At 48.9% G+C, this 24,176-nt stretch overlaps 1 protein-coding gene across 4 annotated transcripts in view; it reads left to right on the forward strand.

Annotated features, from left to right (window-relative positions):
- Positions 1-24,176, forward strand: part of itga7 (integrin subunit alpha 7) — a 129,181-nt gene that overhangs the window by 70,116 nt on the left and 34,889 nt on the right. For all 4 annotated transcript variants that reach the window (XM_033015652.1, XM_033015651.1, XM_033015653.1 and 1 more), the window contains 5 exons: positions 8,294-8,501; positions 10,875-11,068; positions 14,411-14,499; positions 15,872-15,999; positions 17,300-17,395. In XM_033015652.1, coding sequence (XP_032871543.1) covers positions 8,294-8,501; positions 10,875-11,068; positions 14,411-14,499; positions 15,872-15,999; positions 17,300-17,395 — 715 coding nt within the window. The remainder of the gene's footprint in view (positions 1-8,293; positions 8,502-10,874; positions 11,069-14,410; positions 14,500-15,871; positions 16,000-17,299; positions 17,396-24,176) is intronic.

Here is a 24,176-nt window from a genome sequence, read left to right on the forward strand (position 1 = left end):
ATATCCAATGACTTGGCCTCCACAGTCATAGGTGGCAATAAATACCACAGATTCACCATTCACAGATTGAAGAGGGTGAAAGTGTCACCAAAGGGCAGAATGAGACACATCCAAGGCATGTTTCTGAAATATCCAAGATTATATTTCAAGGGACCAAGCGTTTTCTAAATTGGGAACGATGAGTAAAGTGCACCCAGTCCATGCGGACGGTGATAATCTGCTTGTGCTTAGTTCTTGTGATTCACTGTCAGTGGCATGTTGGTGCGTGTTGCATGTTTCAGCTAGCTTTCTGTGTTACTTGGATACTTGTCATGTCATTACCCGGTCTCTGGTTCCACCCTCTTTCCATGGGCTTAAACCCCCCCCCCCGCACTGACCACCTCCTCTCCCCCTCACTTTGTTCGAGTGTGGGCTCGTGGTGTGCCCCAGCTCCCCACCGACCACCAACCTCCACATTGCGATGGTCCCGGGTTCCAACCGCTGCCGCCGCTCAATGAGTTAATCATTGGAAGCCAAGCCTCCTGAGACCCCTTCAGCCTCCTGAGACCCCCGCAGAACGAGCTGGAGGGCTGCACTTCATCAATGACACCATCTGGATGCCCCATGGGTCCAGATGCCTGACTAGGCCTACAGCCTCACACGAATAACGAGTGGCCCCTTCCGAGAAGGTGTCATCTGGAGATCAGTCGACCAGCACGAGAGGGGGGGGAGCAAAAAAAACCAGGGAGGGTTCAAATGTTAAACGGCCTTTTACCGATTATTTTCATTCCCCGTTCTAATCGGAGTGATTGGATTTGGGTTTGATGCCCTTAAAAGAGGCGGTTGGTGAAGCTAAGGGATTGGATGACTCTGAATAGCTCTTGCCCTCTTGTTGGCCAGCACAGTTCCATCTCCACACTTCATGCCTAATATTTCCATTGGCGCGTGCCAGCAGTTTGACCAGTTCGTAGCTATCTGTTTGCCTGGCGCAGGAGCAAGACATTCCATTCTTCAAACAGCTGCCAGCTTGCTTGAGTTGGGCAAATAATCACCGTAACAGCAAAAATAAAACCATCTGCTTCACTCAATTAACGTCCAGCCTTCATTGTACTAGCCTTTCGACATCTTGGACAGATGCCGAATGCCTGAGATGCTCCATCATTTTCCAGCACATCCTTTCACAAGCCTCACAGCTTCAAGCCAGCACACCATTTTGTGTCTTGCATGGTTCGGGGAACTGGAGAGTTGGCACTTGCACACGAGCATCGAGTGTTTATGACTTTGTACATAACCCAACCCCGGCATCTTGAAGGTTGCTCCACACTCGAGCAACTGTGGGAATCTCTTGTAGAGAAAAATCAGAACACCACTTTAACGGAATAAGTTCATCTCAAACTCGCTGACATAGATCACGTTAACGTTGACTGATCCTATTTGCTACGTGAGTCTGAGGGCTGCCATTTGTGAACACCAATGGGAATTCTGCAGCTCTCCACTCAAAGCTTCAGGGAGCATTATTGTCCTTGTGGGAGCTCGTGATGAGTTCTAGCCACTGAATCCTCTGGAGCAGATCCAATTCACACCAGATATTTAGCTGATGAATTTTGTACTTTTAATCATTACATTGTTATATAAGTGAATCTCTATTTTCAAGGCACTTTTACCAATGTTTCTGAATGTAAGAGAATAAGCAGGTTGAGCAAGTGCATATTTCGTATTAATTTTGGACATTTATTTTTCTAGTTTTCCAACAAGTCCTGACCTTGGTGTGGCTGGATATGAACCTGTCTCAACCACTCTAATGTCAAGGCTTGGAACTCCAGTGTTATTTTAAGAACATCATTTATCACTGAGGTTGGTGGTGGGGGTGGATTTACAGGCACACCACCGATTTTCTGGCACCCTTTGGTTCCAGAGCCTTTCTGGATTATCCGTTTTGCAGGAATGTTCCGCCTATGCCGCCGAGGGGCCAAGATACCGGCCTGTAAAGTCGGCCTCGGAAGTCGGCTATGGGAACGGATCTGCCGGCTCCAGCCGGGCCGGAGTTCCAGAGCCCCGGCCGCAGGGGGCAGTTTTGGCCCGCTGATCGGCCGCGGAAGTCCCGATGAGGTTGAGATTGGCCGCCTCTCCCGGCCTGGGTGCCACATTTTCAGGGGGACTTCCAGGAGGGATTTCAAGAGCGCTCTCGGAATGAGGTCGAGATTGGTCACCTCTCCCGGCCTGGGCACAAAGTATAGAAGTTGGGAGGTCATGTTACAGTTGTATAAGATGTTGGTGAGGCCGCATTTAGAATATTGTGTTCAGTTCTGGGCACCAGGTTATCAGAAAGATGTTGTCAAGTTTGAAAGGGTTCAGAGAAGATTTGCGAGGATGTTGCCAGGACTAGAGGGCCTGAGCTACAGGGGGAGGTTGAGCAGGCTGGGACTCTACTCCTTGGAGCGCAGGAGGATGAGGGGTGATCTTATAGAGGTGTACAAAATCATGAGAGGAATAGATCGGGTAGATGCACAGAGTCTCTTGCCCAGAGTAGGGGAATCGAGGACCAGAGGACATGGGTTCAAGGTGAAGGGGGAAAGATTTAATAGGAATCTGAGGGGTAACATTTTCACACAAAGGGTGGTGGGTGTATGGAACGAGCTGCCAGAGGAGGTAGTTGAGGCTGGGACTATAGAACGTACAAATTCCGTACAGACATCACGTAGTCACGATAGAACCTGGGTCTCTGGCGCTGTAAGGGAGCAACTCTACCGCTGTGCCACAGTGCCGCCCAATTAGCTGGATCACCTCCAGAGACTTTTTCCTCGTCCACTGTCCATCCCGACATCTCAAACACAGTATTGTGGGTGCACTAGAGCTGCGAGGTCTCAATGGTTCAATGGTTCTCTATTATCGCATGTACCAAGAGACAGTTCAGCAAGTTGTCACCCATACACAAGCACAATCCCAGATTTAATACCGAATGTATAGGAACAGCAAGAGTCGCCAGGTTTTGGCGCCATTTTCAAAAGGCCCAGCTGCAGCAGGCCACAAAGGCCCGTTGCAACTGTCGCCTCCGTCCTGTTTACTCTGGTGGGACGATTAAGAGGACAGACCTCAGGATGGGAGTGAGATCATTCGGCAGATGCTGGGGTCAATGGAGCCCTGGTCTAAGGCAATGGTGGAGCAGGTTCAGCTGGCTGCCAGGCCTCCTCTCCTTCCCATCTGTAATGGTGACCACTAACACCTGACATCCGCTACTGTAGCTGCAATGTCAGCGGATTTCTCTGGTTCACTGTGAGTGAGCATTTATTTTGCGGGGGCTAAAATACAAAGCAGAAATTCTATAAGGTAGACAAAAGTGCTGGAGAAACTCAGCGGGTGCAGCAGCATCTATGGAGCAAAGTTAAATAAGCAATGTTTCAGGCCGAACCCCTTCTTCAGATATTGGTCAGATCGCATTTGGAGTATTGTGAGCAGTTTTGGGCCCCATACATGAGGAAGGATGTGCTGGCTCTGGAGAGGGTCCAGAGGAGGTTTACAAGAATGATCCCAGGAATGATTAGGTTAACACAAGATGAGTGTTTCAAATTCTGGCCTCTTGAGTATCCCTGATTTTAGTAGCCTGGACTTTAATATTCTCCCACAGTCCCCGATGCTCTCTGCCACTGGAAATTCTCATGCTCCAAATCCCATCTCTTTGAACAGCCCTTTCATCGCCTAATTCGAACATTTCCCTCTGTGTCCCGGCACTATATTTCATTTTAGAATATTCCTGTGAAATGCATCAGGACATTTTACCACATTAAATGCATGGAGTTGATGGGCCATGGGTCCAGATTACTTATCAAGACCTGTTTTCTGAAAGCCTCTTTTACGCCCCAGTAAATGACCCACAAAGTGCGTTTGATAAAAGCACATTATCAAAGTGCATTTGGTAAAGCACATTTGACAGCACATTTCTTAAAGAAGAGCACACTCTGGTCTCCTGAGCGTGAATGTGTTCTGTAATGGGCTGTCAAACCCAGCTTGGTTTAATTATAAAACAAAAGTCTTGCTAATGTAATGAGTATATATAGATGCAATATAACTGCCTATATTTTACGACAGGTTAAAAGAAGGCTCCCTTCTTGAATATATTTGAATAAATAACATCCAGAAAGCAGACAAAAAATAACCCATGTAGAGACTACTTTCAGATTGAAGAAAGGTCCCAACCCAAAACGTCACCAATTCATGTTCTCCAGAGATATTGCCTGACCCGCTGAGTTACTCCAGCACTTTGGTTGTGGACTTTTGTGCAGCAAAATGGACAATTCAACTATTGCCACCAAACTGTTTCTGGTGAATCTCACCAAACATTTGTTTCGGGTAAATAGGATAACCGAACAAAGGTCCGGATATTTCGTGAAGAAGGGAATGAGCAATTGGGAGCAATCTGCCATTTTGAATTAAAATGGCTGCTTCATCTCATGAGATTGCACCAACCTTCTTCATTTGTTGCATACAGTCGAACTGCAGGGCTCAGAGTTGCAGTAGTCAATTCATTCTTTCAAATTAAAGGGTTACTTGTGCTACTGAATTTGTTGGCTGCCATTTTGACTTGGTTTTATGCAACTAATGCACACTTGTGGAAAGAATATTTTTTGATATTGAATTTAACTGCATCTACAATAACGTATCCATTTATCTGGAGAGATGGGCCTTGTGCTTATAGGATTTGGAACTAGACATACAAATGAAACCACACTTGGAGTACTGCATGCAGTTCCAGTCGCCCAGCTAAAGGAAGGATGTCATTAAGTTGGAAAAGATGCTATAATTTAGTTTAGTTTAGTTTAGTTTAGAGATACAGCGTGGAAAGAGGCCCTTCAGCCCACTGAGTCTGTGCCGACCAGCGATCCCGCACATTTACACTATCCCACACACACTCGGGGCCATTTACAGAAGCCAATTAACCTACAAACCTGTACGTCTTTGGAGTGTGGGAGGAAACCGGAGCACCCGGAGAAAACCCATGCCGGTCACGGGGAGAACGTGCAAACTCCGTACAGACAGCACCCGTAGTCAGGATCGAACCCGCTGTGAGGCAGCAACTCTACCGCTGCGCCACCGTGCCGGGCTTGTGAAGCCAATCTCAACCTTTATTTCTCCCTTGTTCTAAGCTGTTCAGTCGGGGCGTGCAACCGCCCAGAGTCACTGTGATGGCGGTAGGCATTGCTGCACTCCTATACTAAGGCTAGAAGGATGGAGTCTTATCTTGGCGGATCGGCAGGGATTTCTCCCCATGGCCACATTGCCTGCCATCGCCCACTATCCAGCTTGCGGTCAATAGAACGAGTCAGCAGAGGACCACGTGTAAAACGTGCACACTGATATCCCTCAGCAGCTAAGGAAGGAAATGTACACACTGGAGCTGGGAAGTGCTGAAGGGTGGGACAGTAATTCTATTCATTTCCTGCCGCGCTACCTAAATGAGTGCCATGGGCCCCTTTCACAAATGGTGGTGTGGGTGGTGGCTAGAAGCCCAGAGCAGGAGTGGTGGAACAGGGAATAAACAGCAGTGGAGGCTGAGACTCTCATGCTGTGGGGTCCTGTGCACAGGATTACTCTGGGTGCACTGAGGAATTACTTAAAGGTTGAGCAGGATGACCCTTATCATCAGTATTTTCTTAAACAATGCGGGTGAAGAGAATGGAGGTTTTATCGAGATGATATTTTAGTTTAGAGATACAGCGCGGAAACAGGCCCTTCGGCCCACTGAGTCCGCACCGACCAGTGATCCCCGCACACTAACACTATCCTACACACACTAGGGACACTTTACATTTACGCCAAGCCAATTAACCTACAAACCTGCACGTCTTTGGAGTGTGGGAGGGAACCAGAGTACCCGGAGAAAACCCACGCAGGTCACGGGGAGAACGTGCAAACTCCGTACAGACAGCACCCGTAGTCAGGATGGAACCCGGGTCTCTGGCGCCATGAGGCAGCGACTCTACTGCTGCGCCACCGTGACGCCCCTCCTCTCTCTTCCCCCTCGTGTCAAAACCGATCAAGATTCCATGAGCTTTATCCCAGAGATCCATGCGTGGGTTGGTTAATTGGCTGCTGTGAATTGCCCCAAGCGCGTGGGTGACGGGAAGAATCTAGGGAAGGTGATGGGAATGTGGGGAGAGTAACATGGAATTGGTATCAGATCAGAGTAAATGGGTGGCTGTGTTTGACAGACTCAATTGAGAGCAGTCCTGAACTCCTATCTACCTCATTGGAGACCCTCAGACTATCTTTAATCGGACTTCACTGGACTTTGTCTTGCACGAAACGTTATGCCCTTTACACTGTGGACGGCTCGATTATAATCATATGTAGTCTTTCCACTGACTGGATAGCACGCAACAAAAAGCTTTTCACCGTACCTCGGTACATGGAAGCCTGAAGCAATCCTTGAGTTTGTGAACTTCTTGGATATCTGGAATGGAATTTCGTGACTCTTCCCTTGGAGTGCCAAAGTCATGTGTTCATCAGGGAATGACGGAATGGTTGCAGTGTAAGAGGAGGCCAATCGGCCCGTGGAGTCCTTGCTAGTCCCTTGGCTTCTCCTCAGTAGCCTTGCAAATGATTCCTCACCATATGTTTATCCAATTCCCTCTTGAAGGCCACAATGGAACTAGTCTCCACGACACCTGCAGACACAAGTGTTTGCTCGTTTGCTGTTGCCCCATAGTATCGGTGAATAACTGATCGTGCACCAAGTTGTGGATAGGACTTCCCTTTTTGTTCAATTGTTTAATTGTGCCAACCTATTCACAACAAGTGTTAAGAGTCGTCATCAGGTCTGTCTTCGTTCCAGCTCTTCGATGAATGTATTTCAACTGTCTCCAGGTCTTCCCACGTGAGCAGAGAAGATGACCAATTTCCAGTATAGATCTTGCAACATTTTTCTGCTTCTATTGTCTTTAAATTGTTCACGAAAATGAATTGCGGGAGAAATCCTGAAAATTTCACATCAAATGACATTAGACCTGCAAGGGCCTATATCTATTCCTATCAATGCAGGCTCTCTTTCCACTGACATGTTTAATGGTACTTTATTATTATCACATGTACTGAGGCAGTGTACAAGAGTTGCCAGGTTGGGCGCCATTTTCAAGTCCCAGTTGTTGTAAGACTTCACAGAGTTGTTAACCTGGCGATGGAGGCCCGTTGTCCTGGCGGCGTTGCAGGGTCGGCCTGGCCAAGCGTAGCCGTGGTGTCCTCCGCCGCTCTGTGTCCGCTCGCTAGACCTCTTGGAGCGGCTCCTGGTCTAACCGAGCCCCAGGCTGCAGCAGGGCCTCCAGTGGCCATCTCCACCGGAGTGGAACGGCAGCATTTATCAAATGTGTTCCTTGTCAACGTTGCAGGTTGTTTTAGCCCCAACATGACCTCTCGAATCTTTACAAACTAATATTACTGGTTGTGGCTTATCTTCTGTGTCTGTGGATTCATAAGGAGTGGAACAGAGGGTGGAAACCTCTTCAGATAGACTTACGTCCTGCTTGCAAAACCAGGACTGATCTGGAAGATAATGCCTCTGTAGCAATTTATTTGAAGACATCTAGGCCATCAATGCACTTTCCAGTGTAGCCCAGATTACTGAGTCACTGATTGCTTGAGTCCGAGTTGGTTCCAGTGGCAACCAATCCAAATAACCAAGCACAACATCACGGCCTCCTGCACTCAGAACCACAAACTATTTCCATCACAGAACACTTTTAAAAAGTTGGTATTTTGGCCATGGAATGCTTTCAACTTTCTCAGAGCAACTTTAACCTGATTGCTGCCTCCTTCCTTCCCACCTCTCAATCCCGCACCAAACCCTTCAAGAAAATGATGCAGTCAGGAGCAGCACTGAGCCGGATATTACCCTCCAGTAAAGTGAATGGAGAGTGACATTGTGCAAAATGGCCGATGGAGCCAATCCCAAAATGGTTGGCCCAAATGGTTGGCCCAAAATGTTTGAGCCCAATATTGTTTGACACTCTGATATCTGTGTTTCTAACAAATAGTTGCTCAATATGCTGGCTCAGGTAACATGTCTGATACGTTTTGCACCAGACAACATAACGTGGTCCATACTAAAGTCCTGAGCAATGCTTAATCAAGGTTATTAAAATAAATGACACTACCTCCCCCTCACCTCCTCACCCCCCCCCCCCCCCCGACCACACCTAACTAACCCCCCTCCCCCAGGGTCCGCTACGCCTGGTGCTCTGTTTCTTTCATTCCTTGCACGTTAACCAAATCTCCATCTTCACCATCCGCGTTTGCGTTCCTGAACTGCTCGTACTTCTTGCAGGGTTCTCTGTAGATTCAGGTAAAGGGCTCATTCGGCAGAACGAGTTGAGCGTTGTCTCGGGGGCACCGAGAGCCAACCACACTGGGGCAGTGGTGATCCTGAGGAAAGAAGGTGTCAACAGACTGGCACCCGAGCACATCTTGTGGGGAGAGGAGCTGGGCTCATCGTACGGCTACGCAGTCGCCACAGTGGATCTCAACAGTGATGGGTGAGTGCAAGCACATCAACTTCCTTATTCTTTTTTAGTTTAGTTTGGCTTAAGAGATACAGCGCGGAAACAGGCCCTTCGGCCCACCGAGTCCACGCTGACCAGCGATCCCCGCATACTAACATTCTACACACACTAGGGACAGTTTACATTGATACCAAGCCAATTTACCTACAAACCTGTTCAAAAGGGAACTGCAGATGCTGGAATATCGAAGGTACACAAAATTGCTGGGGAAACTCAGCGGGTGCAGCAGCACCAGGACAGAGAGCCAGGACCTCAACTCCCCCTCCCATTCCCAATCCGACCTCTCTGTCCTGGGTCTCCTCCATTGCCAGAGTGAGCAACAGCGGAAATTGGAGGAACAGCACCTCATATTCCGTCTGGGGTCCTTGCGTCCTTATGGCATCAACATTGAATTCTCCCAATTTGGCTAGCCCGTGCTGTCTCCTCCCCTTCCTTCACCCTCTAGCTGTCTCCTCCCACCCTCCCATCCGCCCGCCCTCGGGCTCCTCCTCCTCCTCCTCCCTTTTTCCTTCTTTCTTTCCCCACCCCCCATCAGTCTGAAGAAGGGTTTCGGCCCGAAACGTTGCCTATTTCCTTCGCTCCATAGATGCTGCTGCACCCGCTGAGTTTCCCCAGCAATTTTGTGTACCTTACCTACAAACCTGTACGTTTTTGGAGTGTGGGAGGAAACCGAAGATCTCGGAGAAAACCCACACAGGTCACGGGGAAGACGTACAAGCTCTGTAAGATAACGCCCGTGGTCAGGATGGGTCTCCGGCGCTGCGAGTGTTGTAAGGCAGCAACTCTACCGCTGCGCCACTGAGCCATCTCTCAAAGATAGACACAAAATGCTGGAGTAACTCAGCGGGACAGGCAGCATCTCTGAAGAGAAGGATTGGGTGACGTTTCGGGTAGAGATCCTTCTTCAGACTGGGAGTCAGGGGAGAAGGAGACACAGAGATAAAGAATGGTAAGGTGTGAAAATAAGACATCAAAGGAGATAAAGGTCAAGGAAAATATAGAATAGATCATTGTTAGCTAGGAGGTGAAAACAAAGAATACAGAGATAAGATTAAATCAGGGGGACAGTCAGACTGGTCGGAGAACTAGGAAGGGGGGGATAGAGAGAGAGAGAAAGCAAGGTCTACTTGAAGTTAGAGAAGTCAGTTCATACCGCTGGGGTTTAAGCTGCCCAAGCGAAATATAAGATGCTGTTCCTCCAATTTGCACTGGGCCTCACTCTGACAATGGAGGAGGCCCAGGACAGAAAGGTCAGTGTGGGAATGGGAGGGGGAGTTAAAGTGTTTGACAACCAGGACATCAGGTAGGTTAAGGCGGACTGAGCACAGGTGTTTAGCGAAACGATCGCCGAGCCTGCGCTTGGTCTCGCCGATGTACTGGAGTTGACACCTGGAACAGCGGATACAGCAGATAAGGTTGGAGGAGGTGCAAGTCACCTGAAAAGACTGTCAGGGTCCTTGGACGGAGTCGAGCGAGGAGGTATAGGGACAGGTGTTGCATCTCCTGCGGTTGCATGGGGAAGGTACCTGGGAAGGGGGTGGTTTGGGTGGGAAGGGGCGAGTTGACCAGGGAGTTGCGGAGGGAACGGTCTCTGCGGAAGGTGGCAAGGGGTGGAGATGGGAAGTGGTGGGATCCCGTTGGAGGTGCAGGAATTTCAGAGGGTCATGTATTGTATGCGACGGCTGATGGGGTGGAAGGTGAGGAATAGGGGGACTCTGTCTTTGTTGCGATGGGGGGGGCGAAGGGAGCAAGGGCGGAGCTGCGGGGTACCGAGGAGCCACATGTGAGGGCCTCATCAATGATGGGTGAGGGGAACCCCCGTTCTCTCAAGAATGAGGAATTAATTATTCATATTCCATGTGCAGACTTATGTATTGACCCTACACCCTCTCAAAACCCACTCTACCCCCAATACCTTGTGCCCTCATTGTGCCCACTAATCTCCTATGTGGGGCCTTATCAAATGCTTTCTGAAAGTCCAGGTACACTACATCCACTGGCTCTCCCTTGTCCATTTTCCTAGTTACATCTTCAAAAGATTAGTCAAGCATGATTTATCCTTCGTAAATCCATGCTGACTCGGAACGATCCTGTTACTGCTATCCAAATGTTCGGCTATTTCATCTTTTATAATTGACTCCAGCATCTTCCCCACCACTGATGTCAGGCTAACTGGTCTATAATTCCCTGTTTTCTCTCTCCCTCCTTTCTTAAAAAGTGGGATAACATTAGCTACCCTCAGCTACAAGTTAATTCCACCGCTGTTGGGTGGAGTGTAGCCTCGGGAAAGGTCAGCATGCCCATCGGCAGCTCATCTGATGGCGTGTGATTGACCCGGCTTTGCAGGTGGATGGACCTTGTGGTCGGCGCTCCGTACTTTTTTGATCGGAAGGAAGAGATTGGAGGTGCTGTGTACGTCTACATTAACCAGGCCGGCAGGTTGAATCGAGTGAGCTGCATCCGACTCAATGGGACCAAGGACTCCTTGTTCGGACTGGCTGTGGCTAACATTGGGGACATCAATCAAGATGGTTTTGGAGGTAGGTCCGTGCTGTCCACGCGCAAATCATTCATGGGGAAGGAGAACGTGATGGTTCCATGCTTTCTTTATTATCACTTGTGCCAAGGTACAGTGACATTTTTTTTGCATTCAGCTAAGCAAGACAATCCCCAGGTTAGTACACAATGTACAAACAGACCACTGGGTCTATATAATAATAATAATAATGGATGGGATTGATATAGCGCCTTTCTAATACTCAAGGCGCTTTACATCGCATTATTCATTCACTCCTCAGTCACACTCGGTGGTGGTAAGCTACTTCTGTAGCCACAGCTGCCCTGGGGCAGACTGACGGAAGCGTGGCTGCCAATCTGCGCCTACGGCACCTCCGACCACCACCAATCACTCACACACATTCACACACATTCACACACAGGCAAAGGTGGGTGAAGTGTCTTGCCCAAGGACACAACGACAGTATGCACTCCAAGCGGGATTCGAACCGGCTACCTTCCGGTTGCCAGCCGAACACTTAGCCCATTGTGCCATCTTGGCACCATTTCCCAGTCCCACCTACAATTGGCCACAAAGGCGCATTGCAGCCATCCTCTCCATTTTGTTCGTCCTGCGAACCGTCGTCCCTCTCCTTGCCCGGCCCTCTCCAGCCCTTGTTATGGAGTGGGCATCTCCATCTGCCCACCTTGATGGCGCGGTGGGTAAGACCACCCCTGGTTCTTCTTGCCAGCCCTTTGTCTGGCGTCCACCGCCATTGTGTAATAAGATTGGACATCAATGATTTGGATGAGAACATACAGGGCAAGATGAGCACGTTTGCTGATGGGTGGTTTTGCAGATAGTGAAGATGGTTGTGAACGATTGCAGCAGGATCTGGATCGATTGGCCAGGTGGGCGGAGGAATGGTTGATGGAATTTAATACAGAGAAGTGTGTGAGGTGTTACATTTTGGGACGTCGAACAAGGGCAGGGCCTACACAGTGAATGGTCGGCCTCTGGGTAGTGTTGTAGAGCAGAGGGATCTAGGAGTACAGGTGCATGGTTCCTTGAAGGTGGAGTCGCAGGTAGGTAAGGTGGTCAAAAAGGCTTTTGGCACTTTGGCCTTCATCAGTCAGAGTATTGAGTATAGAAGTTGGGAGGTCATGTTGCAGTTGTATAAGATGTTGGTGAGACCGCATTTAGAATATTGTGTTCAGTTCTGGAGTAGAGGAATAGATTGGGTAGATGCACAGAGTCTTTTGCCCAGAGTAGGGGACAGAAGACCAGAGGACATAGGTTCAAGGTGAAGGGGAAGGGGAAAAGATTTAATAGGAATCTGAGGGATAACTTTTTCACACAAAGGGTGATGGGTGTATTGAAGAAGCTGCCAGAGGAGGTAGTTGTGGCTGGAACTATCCCATCCTTTAAGAAAGAGTTAGGTAGGTACATGGATAGGACAGGTTTGGAGGGATATGGACCAAGCGCAGGCAGGTAGGACTAGTGTAGCTGGGACATTGTTGGCTGGTGTGGGCAACTTGGGCTGAAGGGCCTGTTTCCACATTGTATGACTTGATGACATTCTAGTGTAATTTGCTGAAACATTCAGGAATACAAATAACCAGTAACGGCCCTGGTGCGGGGTGCTTTGTAACTTTGTCAGTGCCCTTTAAGTAGTGACTATTTGTATACCTCATGTATAATTCACTGTGACTTGTCACACGTGACAATAAAGTATTCAATTCAATTCAATTCAGTAAAGGTAACCCTAACTAAAGCCCTTCATGACTCATTGGGCAAACAGGGGTAAGCTGCCAGCCTGTGATTGCCCACACCCTGAGCTTGTGGCGATAGCTGTACCAACCTAGGGTGCTAATGGGTGGAAGGATCGCGAGCCAACCCTGGCATCTCTTGCAAGCTGTGCCAACAATTTGCAAGTTGGTGACCTGTCAGGATTTGGTGTATATAACGGGATGGTTGATTAAATAGGTATCAGCACAAATATTTTATCCCTGAAATTCCCACGGTTGGGAAAACAGAACTGGCACCTTAAATTGAGGGGTGCGTTGTCTACATTGTCCTGCGTACTGGAGAGAAAGCAATAGGTTCTACCTTATTTTATGACATTTCCCGTATAGAGCAGTGTTTTAGCCGGTCCCATTTGCTGGGTCACTTAGTGAGAAAGTGCGCCATCTGGTGTGATGGGGATTGTCAGCCGCTGCAGTAAGCTCAGGACAGGATCAGGCTGAGCTGTGATTCCAACCGCCCCGCACTCTCTCCAACGCTCCCCTTGCACTCCGACAGCCCTCCTCACTCTTGCGGAGCGGGTCCCGTCGATGTCCGCGGTGGGCGAGCCGGGCCTAGTGGAGGGCTTGGCCATGCGCACCGGGAACACGCCCAACGCTCACTGCTTTCACCATAAGCCAGCAAGGGGATGGCACTCAGCACACCACGGGGAAGGATCAGTGCAAAAAATGCAGGACTAAACTTTGCTGGATGTTTTTACTAATTATCAACACAAGAATCTAATTGAGGACAATCGGGTGCTGGGATACTGATTAAACATGAGGCCATTCAGGCCCCGCCCCCAGCCTGTTCCACCAGTCGCAGAGTGATACAGTGTGGAATCAGGCCCTTTGGCCCAACTTGCCCACACCGGCCAACATGCCCCATCTACACCAGTCCCACCTGCTCGCGTTTGGTCCATATCTCTCCAAACCTGTCCTATGCATGCACCTGTCTAACTGTTACTTAAACGTTGGGATAGTCCCAGCCTCAACTACCTCCTCTGGCAGCTTGTTCCATACACCCACCACCCTTTGTGTGAAAAAGTTACCCCTCAGATTCCTATTAAATCTTTCCCCTTAATTCTCTGTCCTCTGGTCCTTGATTCCCCTACTCTGGGCAAGAGACTCTGTGCATCTACCTGATCTATTCCTCTCATGATTTTGTACACCTCTGCAAGATCACCCCTCATCCACCTGCGCTCCAAGGAATAGAGACCCAGCCTGCTCAACCTCTCCCTGTAGCTCCCACCCTCTAGTCCCGGCAACATCCTCGTAAATCTTCTCTGTACCCTTTCCAACTTGACAACATCTTTCCTATAACACGGTGCGCAGAACTGAACACAATACTCCAAATGCGGCCTCACCAGTGTCGTATACAACTGCTATATGACCTCCCAACTTCTAAGCAGAGGTGTTTCTGAACACTCTTGATTGGAAGGGCTCTGATTTTAAAGTAACGTTCCTTTAGTGCTGGGCTCATAACAGCAGCAAAAATTGTTCCGAGCTGCAAGCTCCAGCGCAGATTTCTGCTGATTGATTCCAGCAGGCCGCAAGTATGTATGTGCCGAGGCTGACAGAATATCTTTCTCTTATTTTATAAGACATTGCTGTTGGGGCCCCGTACGATGAACATGGCAAGGTCTACATCTACCATGGAAACAAGTTTGGCCTGAACACAATTCCTGCTCAGGTACCCAGCAAAGACGCACATATTGAATTAAAGCAACTGGTGATAATCGATTGCATGCACTGGAATCTATTTCTAATTGAGTCAATTCATTTACCTAATTCATTGACTTTTGCAATTGAGTCTAATTCATTGACATTTGCAAGTTAATAATAATAATAATAAATTTTATTTATGGGCGCCTTTCAAGAGTCTCAAGGACACCTTACAAAAATTGAGCATGTAGAGGAAAAACATGTAAGGGGAATGAAATAGATAGTAGAGACATGACTAGTACACAAAGGAAAGACAGAATTCAATACAAAACACAGTATGAGGCAATTAATGCACAGATGAAAAGGGACGGGGACGTGGGGCTAAGGATAGGCAGAGGTGAAGAGATGGGTCTTGAGGCGGGACTGGAAGATGGTTGTGCTTTGTTTTATAATATACTGATGCTGGGCGGGATAACGCCGCAGCGGGTAATGCAGATGCTCCACAGACCCAGGTTGGATCCTGACTACAGGTGCTGTCATTACGGAGTTTGTACGTTCTCACGCTGACCGCGTGGGTTTTCTCCGGGTGCTCCGGTTTCCTCCCACATTCTAAAGACATACAGCTTTGTAGGCTAATTGGCCCTGTGTAAATTGATATAGAGTCATAGCCATGGAGTGATACAGCGTGGAAACAGGCCCTTCGGTCCAACTTGCCCACACCGGCCAACATGTCCCAGCTACACTAGTCCCACCTGCCTGCATTTGGCCCATATCCCTCCAAACCTGTCCTATCCATGTACCTGTCCAAATGTTTCTTGGTTCACCTAACATCCCGAGGGTGTAGGATAGAACTAGTGTACAGGTGGTCGGCACGGACCTGATGGGTCAAAGGGCCTGTTTCCACCCTATATCTCTGAACTCTAAATTCTAAACATTTGCCCGAAATGATTAAATAAATAAGTCTGGCTGCAGGGGCTGCTGTTTCGGAGATTTAAACTAGAATTTTGAGATACAGTGTGGAAGCAGGCCCTTCGGCCCACCGAGTCCGCACCAGCCAGCGATCACCCCGTACACTGAACCTACACACACACTAGGGACAATTTTCACTATTTACCAAAGCTAATTAACCTACAAACCTGTACGTCTTTGGAGTGTGGGAGGAAACCGGAGAAAACCCACGCAGGTCACGGGGAGAACGTGCAAACTCCGTACAGACAGCACCCGTAGTCAGGATGGAACCCAGGTCTCTGGCGCTGTGAGGCAGCAACTCTACCGCTGCGCCACCGTGCCGCACTATATTTGTTATATGGACTAAGCCTGCATTTGTTCACCATGTTGGGCCATGTGATGCCAGCCTTGTCTTTGAACAGTGATTCTTGAACCATGCTTCCCTCTCGTAGATAATCGAAGGAGAAACCGTGGGAGTGACCAAGTTCGGGTACTCCATTGACGGAGGAATAGACATTGATGATAATTCTTACCCAGATATGGTGGTCGGGTCACTCTCTGATTCTGCAGTTCTGTTCAGGTGAGACAACACGGAGAACTCTTTGCCACAAGGGTCGGGGGAGATTGCAGATGTTGAAACCTTTGCACGGCTGCGGGGAAATCACTGGGTGTTGGATCTAGTGAAGGCAGACCCAAAAAGCTGGAGTAATTCAGCGGGAAAGGCAGCATCTCTGGAGAGGAGGAATGGGTGACGTTCCTGGTCGAGACCCTTCTTCAGACTTGAATCTAAAGAAGGGTCTCCACCCAAAATGTCACCCATTCCTTCTCTCCAGAGAAGAGCAGCTAACATGATCAAAGACATAATCAAAGGAACAGGTTCTTCTCGGTTTCTGAACGGCACTTCCATAAGCGAAGGTATTGTTCGATTCACCTCGACCCCATTGCGGACATTGGACTTTGTCTATGGAACTGATGCCCTACAATGTTGCCAACTATTTGATACACCTGATACCTTTGCTTGAATTATTGCATGCAAAATAAAGATCTTCACTGCACTTAGGTTTATAATTGTCTTGCCACACGTGACAATAATAAACCTAAACCCAACTTCCAACTCCAAGAAGGGAAGCTTGAGAGTGCGGTCAAGGCTATGTTCGCACTCATACGAGGATGTTGCCAGGACTAGAGGGCCTGAGCTACAGGGAGAGGTTGAGTAGACTGGGTCTCTGTTCCATGGAGCGCAGTAGGATGAGGGGTGATCTTATAGAGGTGTACAAAATCACGAGAGGAATAGATCGGGTAGACAGACGCACAGAGTCTATTGCCCAGAGTAGGGGAATCGAGGACCAGAGGACATAGGTTTAAGGTGAAGGGGAAAAGATTTAACAGGAATCTGAGGGGTAACTTTTTCACACAAAGGGTGGTGGGTGTATGGAACAAGCTGCCAGAGGAGGTAGTTGAGGCTGGGACTATCCCAACGTTTAAGAAACTATTAGACAGGTGCATGGATAGGACAGGTTTGGAGGGATATGGACCAAACGCAGGCAGGTGGGACTAATGTAGATGGGACATGTTGGCCGGTGTGGGCAAGTTGGGCCTGATTCCATGCTGTATCACTGTGACTCGATGACTATTCCACCATTCCTACCGCAGGAGAAAAGAAGGGAAGAAGATTAGACTTTATTGCCTTTCATCACAGTGAGGAGTGTGGGGAACCACAGTGGTGGATGTTTATGTCAACTTGTATGTAGTTGTGTGTCGTGTTGTTTTTTTAGTATGGGTGTATGGTAAATCGAATTTCACTGCACCTTCATTGGTACACGTGACAATAAAACACCTTTGACCCTTTGAATTCTGAATCTTCTGTCTCTTGCCCGCAGAGCATGTCCTGTCATTAATATGACGAACCGAATTTACATCAATCCGCAGCAAATTGATCTGGAGTTGGAGAACTGCAGGCTTATGGCGGGCATCTGGTAAGAAACCACATCAACAAGGACAATGCAACCTAACTAGATGTTTCCCTGTAGCTGGGCGGCAGGAAACATCTGCACTGGCTACTGTCGGGGTCACACAGTCCGCTCGCCTTTAAAGGAAATTCCATTACAATCTCCCGTTTACAAATTCCCCCTCTGGTTACCAGTCCTAATAAGGAGAAAGGAAAACTAGAAGGCCAGGCTTGTGTGGCCTGGTTGAAGCGTTCAAAATGACCAAAGGTTAGATGCGGAGAAAATGTTTCCTGCTGTCGGTGAGATCACAACAAGAGCTGTGAATATAATCAATCCGGTCGGCATTTCTGGGGGAAGTTCTTTCTGTGGTGAATGGCAGAAATGGATTGAAGGGGAAACTGGGTCTGCACGAGGAAGAAAGAAGGAATTGCAGGAAATGCCGATGGGATGCAATGTGGTGGGAGGAAGTTTGTGTGGAGCGTAAATGTCGGGCCAAATGACCCACTTCTATCTGACTGGATATAAAGAGGAGATCCCAGTGGCTCAGCAGTTAAACGCGCAGCGCTGCATTTGCAGGAAGGCCAGCAGGTTTGTGCTTCACTCGAACAGTGAAAGGCCTGGATAGAGTGGACGTGGAGAGAATGTTTCCACTGGTGGGAGAGTCTAGGACTAGAGGGCCCAGCCTCAGAATGAAAGGTCCTCAGAATTAAAGGACGTGCCTTTCGGAAGGAGATGAGGGGGAATTTCTTTAGCCAGAGGGTGGTGAATCTGTGGAATTCATTGCCACAGACGGCTGTGGAGGCCAAGTCAGTGGATATTTTTAAGGCAGAGATAGACAGATTCTTGATTAGTACGGGTGTCAGGGGTTATGGGGAGAAGGCAGGAGAATGGGGTTAGGAGGGAGAGATAGATCAGCCACGATTGAATGGCATAGTAGACGATGGGCCGAATGGCCGAATTCTACTCCTATCACTTATGACCTTATGAACGTATGAGGACTAGTACTGAGGACCCTGGTCAGAGGTAAAAACCCTCGTTTAATGTACACAGACTTACCTGCGACCCACTATAAATCCGGTGAAAGATTGAGTGGGGAATCTAAAGGGACAGAGATCCCTCCTCTTGCACCTGATGTCATGAAATTGTCAGTCTGTTCTGAAGTCAAAGGAACAGAATAAGTAAGTTAATTTGTCATAGGAACAGAATAAAGGCCATTCGGCCCATTGAGAATGGGTTAGAGATTTCACTGCACGACCACTGCAGGCAGGTCATTGTTCCCCTGTGGTCAGTCTCAGCGCTGGGCTTTCCAGGCTCAGTGCACTTATCAGCCTGCCTTTGAGGAATAACAACTGGCGTGGTGTACCCAGAGGTTGCTTGTATCCCGGGAATCATGTCCCGCAGGCTGGCACTGCCTTGGAGGGAGGAGGCACAAAACCCCTCTCCCCCGCCCCTTTCACTTCATGCAGGGCTCCTGTTAATGAGAGAGTGTGGCAGCATTCTTCTCTACCCACATGGGAAAGTGCCCAGTGCCCAGCTTCACACTGCGTCCATGATGTACCGCTGAGGAGTAGCAGCAGGAGGGGCGCAGTGGTTAGTCGATGGGGGGTGGGAGTGTGCTGGGACCAGGTAGGGACAGGGGGGGGGGGGGTCTGCTGCCATGTGCGGTGGCAGGCAGTAGACAGGAATGCTCGGTGAGCCTTTGTGCCACACACGTGCCAGGCTGGTGAAGCTGGCGTGATGGGGCCACATTTCAAAACACTCCCACCCTGCTTGCAGTGACCATGTCTGTCAAGTCTTCTAATGTTTTTGCAGATTCCCCGCTTGAAAGGGATTTGATTTATCTACCCCGAAATGATGAACTGGATTCACTCAGACCAAACACTTCTTTTCCACCTTTTATTTTCTCCTTCTTTTATTTTGGCAGATCAGTCTTTAGCAGTTTTTAGCAGTTTTAGTCTTTACCAGATTTGGTGTTTATCAGTTTTGGTCTTTATCAGTTTTGGTCTTTATCAGGTGAAAAACCTTTAGACACAAAGGCAAAAAATATACACATTACTGTAACCAAATATAAATAACAGAAAATTACATGTATCTAACATTCCAACTCATAGCAGCCATTTTGTTTTTTAAATAATTTTCACATTTCATTAAATGAAAAATACAAATAATGCCCACTACTGTTACCAATTTTTTAGCTTAATATCATATGAATCTTTACTGTTTTTTTAACACATTTTATCATATTTTTTAAAGTGCAATTATTTAAACTAACACCACACATAGCATATAAGTATTAGAAATTAGCTCACATTAGCCCTTAACATATGCACTTCACATAGACAACAAACACTACCATCACCCTGTCATCTTGGTTAACAAACACCACCAATATTTCAAACTTTCTCAATCAACATGTTAGCCAGACAAGTTTCTCAGATATTAAAGGGTTAAACAGAGTCTCTGGGGCTGCAGTCTTCGGCTCAGTCCATTTAGAGTTCAGTCCTTACCGGCTGCCAATCGGGTCTGTAGAAAATCAGTCCTGCTTGCCTTTTCTGGCTATCGCGGCAGTCTTTTCGGACAGTCCTTTTGATTTACTGTTCAAGTTTTGCCGCTCGCAAGTCTCTTGTGTCTTCTTCACTGGCTTCTGGTGCTGTGTGCCCTTTTGACCCCCGGGCAGAACTCGGCAGGCTGGGGTTCCACCCACTTTAATCACTGTCTCGTGATTTCAATGTAGCATTTTTCTGCATCTGTTCTTTCATTTCAGTTTGACTTGACCATGTCCTTCAACCCATTTAAGCTGCACTGGGAGATCTTCCCCATGTGAAAGCTGATGAGTTGCTGCCAACTGCAGCTGGTGCACAGCGAGTGCTCCAGTCACTTGCGCGGAGAGCGGAGCCGGCGAGGGCAAGGGTGGCACTGCCCATCAGGCAAGGTGCCCGCTGCTCAGTGCCCCGCCGGGAAGCGACTGAGGAATGGTGCCACGGGACGCTGAGGCGAAGGAGGAAGTGTGCCCTCTCCTGGGTGAGGCCCAGCCATGCCAACATGAGATGCTGTCAATGAAATGGAAGGCCTCCAATTTCATGGGGTCTTTGCAGTTCATTGGAAAGACATTGCTGATATCAGCTGGCTCGGTGCCCAGTGGTGGATCCAAGCAAAGTTGACAAAGCAGCAGCAGAGGAGTCTACAATACTTCAACTTTTCAAAACTGCAGCACACCCACAACCTAACATGTCAACTTCATAAGTCATAGGAGCAGAATTAGGCCATTCAGCCCATCGAGCCTACTCCGCCATTCAATTATTGCTGATCTATTTTCTCTGCTTAACCCCATTCTACCTTCTCCCCATAACCCTGGACACCCGTACTAATCAACAATCTACCAATCTCCACTTTAAAAGCACCCATCGACTCGGCCTCCCCGGCCGTCTGTGGCAATGAATTCCACAGATTCACCACCCTTTTGCTGAAGGAATTCCTCCCAAACTGGGTGACGTTTCGGGTTGAGACGTCTGAAGGAGGGTCTCGACCAAAACGGAATCTGAAGAAGGGTCTCGACCCGAAACGTCACCCATTCCTTCTCTCCAGAGATGCTGCCTGTCTGTCCCGCTGAGTTACTCCAGCTTTTTGTGTTTACATACCTGTTATGCTGCTGCAAATATACATTTCATTGTTCCGTTTTGGGACATATGACAGTAAAACACTCTTCACTTGATTGACCACTTTACCAAGCCAGCCCACGGCCTCTCCTCAGTGGAGACACAACAGACTGCAGGAGGAACACTCAGCATCTGCAATGGCAGGGAACATTCAACTTTTCACCAGGACTGATGCAATGTTTAGGCCGTATACATTGATCATTCCTTTACATCCACGGATGGTCTGGCAGAGCAGATTGTTGGACTGCAATGAAGTCCAACCCTGCACAACCCTGCCTCCAGAAATCAATTGATTGAATTGATTGAAAGATACAGCACGGCAACAGGCCCTTCGGCCCGCCGAGTCCATGCTGACCATCAATGACCCGTTCACACAAATCCCACTTTTGCATCGATTCCTTACACACTAGGGGCAATTTACAGAGGTCAATTTGTTCCGTTTACTTTAGAGACACATTGTGGAAACAGGCCCTTCGGCCCACCGAGTCCATGCTGGCCAGCGATCGCCGCACACTAGTTCTATCTTGCACACACTAGGGACAGTTTAACAAAAGCCAATTAACCTACAAGCTTGCACATGTTTGGAGTGTGGGCGGAAACCGGAGCACCCGGAGAAAACCCACGCAGGTCACGGGGAGAAGGTACAAACTACGTACAGACGGCACCCGTAGTCGGGGTGGAACCCGGGTCTCTGGCGCTGCGAGGCAGCAACTCTACCGCTGCGCCACCGTGCCGCGCCAAATCTCCGCTGATCCTTGCACAAGTCTCTCAGTCGTGGCCAGTCACGCATCGTCCTGGCTCTCTCATGCAGCTGGGTGGGGGGTGTGCAGAGCTGGAGACTTTGAGTCCAATGAGCCTGACTCTCCGATGAGCATCCCCGCCTGCGTGACAGCGCAATTATTGTGTTAAAGCCAACATTGTCTTCCTTTCCCATTCTGGCCCACTGGGTTTGGGAGACTCCAACGCCCTTTTTCATTTTGTTTCAAATCAGTGTTAAGGCCCTGTCCCACTTTCCCGAGTTAGTCACGAACTCTCCCGAGTTTTCCACTTGATTCGAACTCGGGGAATGTCGGTAGCGAGCTCGTAGGAGGCCGTAGATGTTTCCTAGCGGCTCGTAATGCCAGCCGTCGGAACTCGGGGCATCAGGTAAGTCGGGACGATTTTTCAACATGTTGGAAAATGTCCACGAGTAACAAAAATAGCTCCGAGTACCTACAAATGGCTATTACCGTAATTCTCCGAGTTCGAATCAAGGGGAAAACTCGGGAGAGTTCGTGAGTAACTCGGGGAAGTAGGACAGGGCCTTTAAGGGGCAGGGACAGGAATAGGAATGGGGCCACAGATAAGCCATAATCTCATTCAATGGCGGAGGCCTGTACCTGTCTACAACTTAATGCTTCCCAAGGATGTCGGAGGTGGGACCGTGGAATTATCCCCCTTAACTCTTAACTCTTCCGACCAGCTTTTCCAGAGCTGATCCCAGTCTTGTAATCTCCCCGGCAAAGTGGATTTACATCCATCGACAGCAGAGAGGTTGGGATGGAGACTGGGTGCTGCCAGTGAACGCAGTGGATGGCCAAAGCTACAGCTACTTGTAGACCTCCTGCTGGCAATGAAAGGGCAGATTACGGAGCACTTGGAAAATCCGGAACGATGTTCCATGTTGTACGCCTCTCCATGGTAGACAGGGGGACGAATGAGTCTGGAGTCACTCTCTGGATTCCCTGTGATGGATATGACTGTCGAGACAAGCATGATCCTGTGGTTGGTGGCGTGGTATCTGAGCAATGACCTTGCCTCACTCCTCTGACAAGCCAAGGCGCAATTTGCAAAGCTGAGATGTGGCCTCCTCTAACCTTATCTACTGCCTCTGCTGTTCCTCATGTGACCTCCTGTACATCGGCGAGACCAAGCGTAGACCCAGCGACCGTTTCACTTCACACTTGCGCTCGCTCCGCCAAGACCTGCTGGATCTCCCGGTTGCTCAGCACTTTAACTCCCCCTCCCATTCCCACACTGACCAATGAGTCCTCGACCTCCTCCATTGCAGAGTGAGGATAGATGCAAACTGGAGGAACAGCACCTCATGTTCCACTTGGGCAGCTTACACCCCAGCGGTATGAATACTGGCCTCCAATTTTAGGTAACTTCTACAAACACCTCCCACGCCCCTCCTCTCACTCTCCGCCCCCTCATTTCAGCCAGTTCCTCAGTTCATGTAACCCTCTAACCGTCCTGAGCCAACAATCAGCCTATCAGGGAACCTCTCTGCCTGAGGTCATCTGTTGCCAGCCTCGATTTGTCCTGGTTTTTTCTCACTTCCAGATCCACCCCACCCCCCCTCCCTCCACTCCAATCTGTCTGAAGAAGAGTCCCGACCCAAAGCGTCACCTATCCATGTTCTCCACAGATGCTGCCTGTCCCGCTGAGTTACTCCAGCACTCTGTGAAACGTCACCTATCCATGTTCTCCACAGATGCTGCCTGACCCGCTGAGTTACTCCAGCACTCTGTGAAACGTCACCTATCCATGTTCTCCACAGATGCTGCCTGACCCGCTGAATTACTCCAGCACTCTGTGAAACGTCACCTATCCATGTTCTCCACAGATGCTGCCTGACCCGCTGAGTTACTCCAGCACTCTGTGAAACGTCACCTATCCATGTTCTCCACAGATGCTGCCTGACCCGCTGAGTTACTCCAGCACTCTGTGAAACGTCACCTATCCATGTTCTCCACAGATGCTGCCTGACCCGCTGAGATACTCCAGCACTCTGTGAAACGTCACCTATCCATGTTCTCCACAGATGCTGCCTGACCCGCTGAGTTACTTCAGCACTCTGTGAAACGTCACCTATCCATGTTCTCCACAGATGCTGCCTGACCCGCTGAGTTACTCCAGCACTCTGTGAAACGTCACCTATCCATGTTCTCCACAGATGCTGCCTGACCCGCTGAGTTACTTCAGCACTCTGTGAAACGTCACCTATCCATGTTCTCCACAGATGCTGCCTGACCAGCTGAGTTACTCCAGCACTCGGTGTCGGTCTTCTGCCTTCTATTGAGTATTGAAGAGCCCGCACAGATTCCAGCGTACATCCTCGAGTATTGAAGAGCCCATCCACAGATTCCAGCGTACAGCATCTTCTCAGC

This window comes from Amblyraja radiata, chromosome 46 (genome assembly GCF_010909765.2).
Source record: "Amblyraja radiata isolate CabotCenter1 chromosome 46, sAmbRad1.1.pri, whole genome shotgun sequence".
NCBI classification, from domain to species: domain Eukaryota; kingdom Metazoa; phylum Chordata; class Chondrichthyes; order Rajiformes; family Rajidae; genus Amblyraja; species Amblyraja radiata.